The sequence below is a fragment of the Rhinichthys klamathensis genome, unplaced genomic scaffold, assembly GCF_029890125.1.
Source record: "Rhinichthys klamathensis goyatoka isolate OS25496 unplaced genomic scaffold, OSU_Roscu_1.1 h1tg000243l_1, whole genome shotgun sequence".
In the NCBI taxonomy this organism is placed as follows: Eukaryota; Metazoa; Chordata; class Actinopteri; order Cypriniformes; family Leuciscidae; genus Rhinichthys; species Rhinichthys klamathensis.
In genome coordinates, this window is record NW_026606765.1 from 897,573 (window position 1) to 905,000 (window position 7,428).

Here is a 7,428-nt window from a genome sequence, read left to right on the forward strand (position 1 = left end):
ATAATGGAGTTTGCCCAATAACTCTCATCACCTATGCTCTGAACCCCAAGGAAGCCGCAGGGGATCCTAAGTCCCATTTGGCGGATTTCATGGTGTTTCACAGGCCTGGATTTCAAAGGCCTGTCTTGCCTCCACATATGCCTTGTCATGAGCCCCATGGTGGTAAGCAGAGGAGACAGATTTATTTGATAACATCCACCTCTACTTTGCCCGCCTATGACCCCACAATCAAGGCTGACGTGCTGATTCAGCAGACATGGGGCCTGAACCGCGAGGAGCAAACACTTGAATTTCATCCTACAAGAAAAAACTCAAGTGAGAGGGGAGCTCCCTCACCAGGGCTCATCACAGTGAGCGCATTCAGTTACAGGGGAGGAGGCGGATTATTAATAGAACCTGCCTCAACTCTCTCTGCATCTAATTCCTCATAATTAGACATGTTATATTAAATCAGTCAGGTCGGAATCAGCCACAGAGCAGCTTCCTGAAACGACATGAAAAAACATACCAGGAGAAGCCTCAAAGGACAGACTACCGTCAGTCTCCTTCCTATGCTCCATCTACAATCCCCATGATTGGTCCTTACCATCCTCGGTGGTCCCGCGAGGTGCAGACGCTCGACTCTCATCCCTCAAGAGAGAGTCAAGCATGGGTTACCCCGTGAGTCAGTCCTAGAGCTCCTCTTGTCCGATTTTAGGGGAAAATCAGGTCCATCGGAGACGTCCAATAAATGTCTTAGGCGCGCCAAAAGAACACCACAGACACAGCGTAATCACCATGGGAAAATCTCAGAGTAAAACTGGGAGTTGTGAAGAATATGATACACCGGTGTTTTGCCAGATGAGAAGTTTATCTATGTATCATCTTTTTACTCTTTTAATTCATTTTGTAACTGTATCATATATCTCTTTTAATGTCTTTTATAACTGTTTTAATTTTCCTTGCTTTTATTTTTGTGATTATTTGAATTCCTTTCTGTAAAGCACTTTGAATTGCCATAGTGTATGAAATGTGCTATATAAATAGCCTTGCCTTGCCTTGCCTTGCCTTGCCTTGCCTTGCCTTGCCTTGCCTTGCCTTGCCTTGGGTGGAGCTTCCCACAGTGAATGCATTCACAATAAATGCATTCAGCATCCTTGAGATCCGAACGCGCTTCATGCAAACACTAGATTCTTATCTCTCTAGAGAGAACCAAGCAATAACAGAGCCCCTTACTGAGAATGCATCGACATGAGTTCCTTCAACGGCAAACACGCTCTGTGCAAATGCTAGATTTTTATCCCTTGGGAGAAAATCAAGCAAGAACAGAGCTTCTTACCACAAATGCAACATAAAATTCATGTTCAGCTTTCTCGAACGATCCAACCAGCTCTTATCTTACACGCGCATTCAAACAAGCGGCTCCTGAAGACAAAACAAGCCGATGACGTGAAACTCAGGGGGCCTTTTATACTCATGAGCGCTCTATGTGTGACGTCATGGACTGCTGTTTGCAAATGATTATTGGCTTTATTAAAAAACCAACACATTCTCATCCCAAGGCGTCATCTAAGGCCTCGTTTACACTGCAGGTCTTGATGCCCAATTCTGATTTGTTGCCTATATCCGATTTTTTTGACCGTCCGTTTACACATTCTTTAAATTGTGACCCATATCCGAGTCATGCGTTTACACTTGACATAGATCTGAAACATCGCGCATGTTTAAAGGGGTCTTCTTGCACAGATGGACGAACGCGCAGCGAGATCTGAGGACTGGTGGGAACATAGCCTACAACACGATCTCATGAAAGTGAGTATCTATTGCACGAATTTTATTTCTAGTGCCATTTATATGCCAAAAATCGTTTTTGCTTGCCATAAAGTGCGTATCATGCACACAAAAACTATTTTTTGGCGTAAATGGCACGTGAAAAAAAATCGTGCAATAAACGCACTTTCATGAGATCGTGGCGGGCTTTAACGAGGAGCAGTGGGTCCGAAATTTTAGGATGAGCAAGCCAACCTTTGATATGTTGTGTCAACGTGTGTCCACATTCCTCTCCTACGCGGACACGACGTTTCATCGGGCCATCCGTCCCTTTGCAGATGTGCGTCGGGTTTCTCTCGTCATTAAACCGTGGAGACGCAGCCTAATGCCTCAGAAAATCCGATCTGCCTGTTTACACGACAGTCGCATTGGCACATATCTGATTTATATCTGATTTATTTCCACATATGAACGAGGCCTGAAACCGATCTCGAAAGATCCGAATGCATGCGGTTTTTTCCTGTTTACACTGTCATAGAACACATCCGATCTGTGTCGCATACGAGTAAAAAATCGGAATTGGGTCACATTTCACTGACAGTGTAAACGAGGCCTTACTGACGCTTTTGACCATGCATCAACATGCTGACGCACATGGTACCCTTTAAGCGTCAATATGAGACGCTCATCCTCGGGCGTCATCTAACTGACGCTTTTGACCATGCGTCTAAATCCGACGCACATGGCACCCTTTAGCGTCAGTTAGATGACGCTTCCGTTATGGGTAGGTTTAGGTCTGGGGTAGGGTTAGGGTTAGACCACTAGGAGGCGCGTCTCATATTGACGCTTAAGGGGTACCATGTGCGTCGGCATGTTGACGCATGGTCAAAAGCGTCAGTTAGGTGACGCCTTGGGATGAGAACGGGCTGTAAAAAACATATAGACATATAAAACAAACAAATAAATAAAACTTACAAAAACACAAAACTAAATCACTAAAATTTGAGCTACAGAAAATAGAACAATAAAATATAATTCAAAACATTAACACACACAAAAAAAACTTTAATAGTATATCCATGATACTAAAATTGCGTGGTGCACTGAACTCTGCATGTTCCAAGGAAACAGGAGCAAATTTTTGTGTCTAGAGCAACTGGCTCAAAATTATATTATACTTAAAACTGTTAATGCTATAAGGTTTGAGAGACTTTAGGGATATTACTGTAACAATCTCTGAATCACTGTGCCAAATTTTACAACTTTGTACTATACTTTTCCATAAGCTACAATCTTTGTCACATACCATTTCTTAATAAACATCATCTATCACACATATGATCCCTTCATTCTTTGTCATTTGAAGCTTTCAGAAGTTCACTAATGCCCACACTCTTTGTCTCGGTCTTGTCTTCAGGCTCTTGTCAGATTGGCTGGGCATATTACTGCACCGGGGCGGGCGCCGCCTCCGCCATGTTGCTGTGCACTTGGCTCGCTTGTTTCGCAGGGAAGAAACAAAAGCAATATCCGTACTAGAAGAACCGACCTCAACTACAGGCTGCACCACAGTAGGATGGATGCCTTAGACTCAGTGGAGGCGGGTTCTGTGGCCCAAGGCATGATGGCTTTCCTCAATTACTGCAACTCCGACTCATAAAGACTCATAATGCTCATACGGACATTTTTGTGATTAATATGAGCATGCACTTTTCAAAGAGACGTGATTTTTGACAGTACTTCCTCTGCTCTCTAAAAAACTAGAGAGTGTTTAACAAAAAGGACCAATTATTGTTTTGTTTTTTTATTATCACTGTTATGAATTTCACAGGCGTGCTTGTTTCTTTTTTCTCTTTCTCTGGAATTGATATTGTAAAAGTAAGCTTTGGTTCAAGTGTAAAAAGATGGGTAACAGTTTACTTGAAGTCTGTATATATAATGTATTAGTATTATTATGCCCAATAATACATCTTATAATCACTTGTATATTAAAGACCTTTAACCCTCTGGGGACCAGAAACGCGCCCGCGCGTTTTGCCGTTTTTTTTTCACATAGCAGAAAAATAGACTTAAAATACTCTGTTGATTTTGATCGTACATATAAGTGTTATACATCAATCGATCCTGTTAATTGTCTATTATTTTTCTGTATACTCACAATAAAAACAAAGTTTTGTGCTTTTTGTCAAATAAAGAAAAATAAACATGATGCGAGTTTTGCCTTCTCTCTGTCAGTGCAGTCCATTCTGAAACACGTCCGAAAAATTAACTCTAACTCTGCAAATACTTGTCATACAGGCACGAGAGATTTTTCTTTATGAAGCTTGAATTCTCTTCTTTTCAATGATGTAATTTATATAAAAAACAAATATTCTCAGTTTATGTAATCTGTATGAAAAGAGAGTGCTGTCAGATTTTTTTTCCCCAGCTCATTACACTTCATTACGCGTTAATCTGACACGCCCACGGAGGACGCGCGCTATTCAAACGCAAATGTCGAGGCAAGCCATGACAATGCCCACATCAGCCGTTCCACCGCGGCGGTAAAATGTGGGGTGTATTTGCTGCCTTTTACCGCCAAGAGGCGCTACAATCATAGACTCTGAAAAGTGTTTGTTTATTCTCTCTAATGCGTAATCTGCTGCCGCACCGCACTGATTCAGAGCGATTGAAAGCTGGTAGCAGATGAATTCAACAAGTGAAACGTAGTTAAAATAATTCATAATCACAATACTGAAATTAGGCTACTGAAATGAAATTGAATAAATAATGAAAAAGTAAAACATTGCAATAAAAACATTTACAGACGTACAGACGATAGCTCAGTGGTTAACGCAACAACACGAGCTTCGAGGAGCTTCAATCGACTCGAGATCGAATCTCAATGTGGCATACATGTTGTTAACCGATGTTGCCCTACAGCGTTTATATTTAACCTTCTTGATGCTTAAATAGCTAACTGTTTATAACTGTTTACTTATTTAAAGTCAAGAGTTTTGTTTAATTATTATTACAACATAAATTTGCTACATTCCTGGAACCGCAGCGCTGCACAAAGGACATAAACTGATGAAGGAAGATTGTCAGCCGATTGCATCTGAAAATGAAGAAGCACGTCTTTAGTCTGCTAAATTATTGTGTAATGTAAAAGAACACTAAAATTACTTAAGTTTGAAACCAAGTTCGAACATTTCAAGGTTTAAATAAAGTGTCGGGACAGTTTTTTTAATTTAAAACAGGGTTGCATCGGGTTTAGAGTTTATTTCTTTTGCGATGCAAAATAAGAAACACTAGGCTAATCTTATTCTTGCGACATTTTAAATTTGTATTGCCAAAGAAATGACAGCTATATTAAACAATTAAAACAGTAGGCCTACAAAACGAAAATTGTCCAAAGCAACATAATTAAATTAAAACATGCGTTTTTCTTTGCCTCTCTCGCGCTGAATCTCTTTTTAACAAGTTTATTTAGTCTCCCTCGCTCTCCATATGAAAGAGGAACATTAACACCTATGCCTATTGTCCTGCGCGCTTGATACAGCACTGAACTGTCCCTCCAACCCCCCACCGGCTATCGGAGTCTGAGGCTGATTTAACACAAAGAGAAGTCGCAATTCACACTTAAATCGCTATTCTAGACAGTGTTGATAATGAAGGAATTAAATGATTTAAGTTACATGTAGCCTAGTGATATTTCTGTCATAAAAGTTTATTACTAAATATTTAATTATTTCAGTAATTGATTAAATAAAACTGGTTTGGGCCAGCTTTTTCCAAGCAAAACTAAATATAATCTGAAAAAACGCATGTTAATTTGTTTTCATGAACAAAATGTTCAACTCAATATTAAAGTCTACATGGATCTTTGGATCCTTTCAACCAGGCATGCAATTTGTGAATTAAGTTTTTTTTTATTTTTTTTTTTATTCAAATAAATATCAAACCACGGTGCTTCGTGGTAATGCTGCTAAATTAAATAACATGTATTGAATAATTATGAACTTAAATGAAACAATATCGCAACATTTCAACAAATACATTATTTGATCTGTTTTTACATTTTAATTCAGGGCGATTTAGCCTGCTACATTTAATTAGAGCGAGATTTTCACCCTTGTCATTTTCTCATTGGGAAGCGCTTACAGGCTACATGTTTGAGTACATCCTCTGTACCTCTCGTTTTCATATGGATTACATAATCAGATAACATTTATTAGCCAGAATATTTAGACATTTAAAGGCTTTAGACAGAGCCGATTTCTTATAGTAACTGAGCTGAAGTGGCTTTCGGTTCATTTTTGTGACGCGCAGTTCCCGGAGACAGAGACGACAGATAAACTGTTTTTGTCGTTAGCAAAAGTTCGAATAAAACCCGACTTTAGAAAAATGCATAGGGCCACTCGGCGTGGTCTGCCAAAACACTTAATTATAAACTTCAATATTTCATTCAAAATAATCTCAAAACGCTTTGTGAAATTTTGAAAAGCCGTGCATGCATTAAGGCCACTTGAACTAATGAACAACTGAAACGCTGGTTTTGATTTTATTGTTTGTCGTTGTTTAAACGTGCTTGTTGCATATCTCTATTTTATATTTGATATGGTCTATTGGTGAAGTAGCCTATAGCATTGATTACTGTGGAGGGAGGAGTGTGGGGATTCAAATAATTCAGCAGAAGCAGGGATGTTTAGACCAGAAGGAAATCCCCGTCCCTCCTGGCAAATCACACTTTACTTAAAACCATGTTTTTAAAAACTCTAGGTTGTAGGGAATCAAAATAATAATAATAATAGGCCTAATAAAAAATATATATATATATACTGTATATAGGCTATATATGTAAAATTACTTGTGTTACAGAACTGCTTTTAAAATTACGATTGGTAGCCTCGTACGATTGGTACAGATGCAACGTCGTTCTGTTCGATACTATTGTTCCTAGTGTAAAATGGAAATGCATGGTAATTTTATTTTATAAATATAACCAAAAAACTGTATGGTGTAACAGAGTTTTAGAGCTAGACAAATCTCTCTGCATTAATAAATATAAAATTTGCAGTAGACCATGTTTGATCGGGATTTGAACCCGTGTCATCTTGATGATCGAACCGTCAGTTCTACCGCTCAGCTATGAATTTTCTCACTGAGAAATGCCCAAACGTTTGTTTCTCACATGAGCGAGAAAACGTTTTGTCGTTAGCCTGTGTGAGTGTAGGCCTACTTTAGCCTACCTACATGAATAAAAGTAGACCTTTTACAGTTTTAAAAGATGATATCTTATCTGTATGACCAACAATTACGCAGTAAGTTCTTTTAGCTGTTATGAGAAAAATAAATCCAAATGAACGCGCCGCCGCGTTTGTCAAACTCTAATTCAACATGCCAGAATAAAGCCAGATTTTAGAATAATGCATAGCCACTCGGCGTGGTGTGCCAAAATACCCTAATTATAAACTTCAATATTTCATTCAAAACCATCTCAAAACGCTTTGTGACATTTTAAAAAGCCGTGAATGTATTAAGGCCACTGGAACCAGGATCGTAACTGAAACGCGCTGCATGTCTCAATACAGGAAGCGCTGGTTCAGATTGTATTGTTTGTTGTTTAAACGTGCATGTTGCATATTTAAAAATATTTGTTTAAAAATAAATGTTTGTTGTAGGCTTATTTGTAAATTACCA

The 7,428-nt window shown here is 39.0% G+C and overlaps 1 protein-coding gene across 1 annotated transcript in view; it reads left to right on the top strand.

Annotated features, from left to right (window-relative positions):
• Positions 1–3,742, top strand: part of LOC130100503 (LHFPL tetraspan subfamily member 6 protein) — an 80,931-nt gene extending 77,189 nt beyond the window's left edge. The window contains exon 4 of the mRNA XM_056265975.1: positions 3,167–3,742. Within this exon, the coding sequence (XP_056121950.1) occupies positions 3,167–3,285 (119 nt within the window). The 3' untranslated portion in view covers positions 3,286–3,742. The remainder of the gene's footprint in view (positions 1–3,166) is intronic.
• The last annotated feature ends 3,686 nt before the right edge of the window (positions 3,743–7,428 follow it).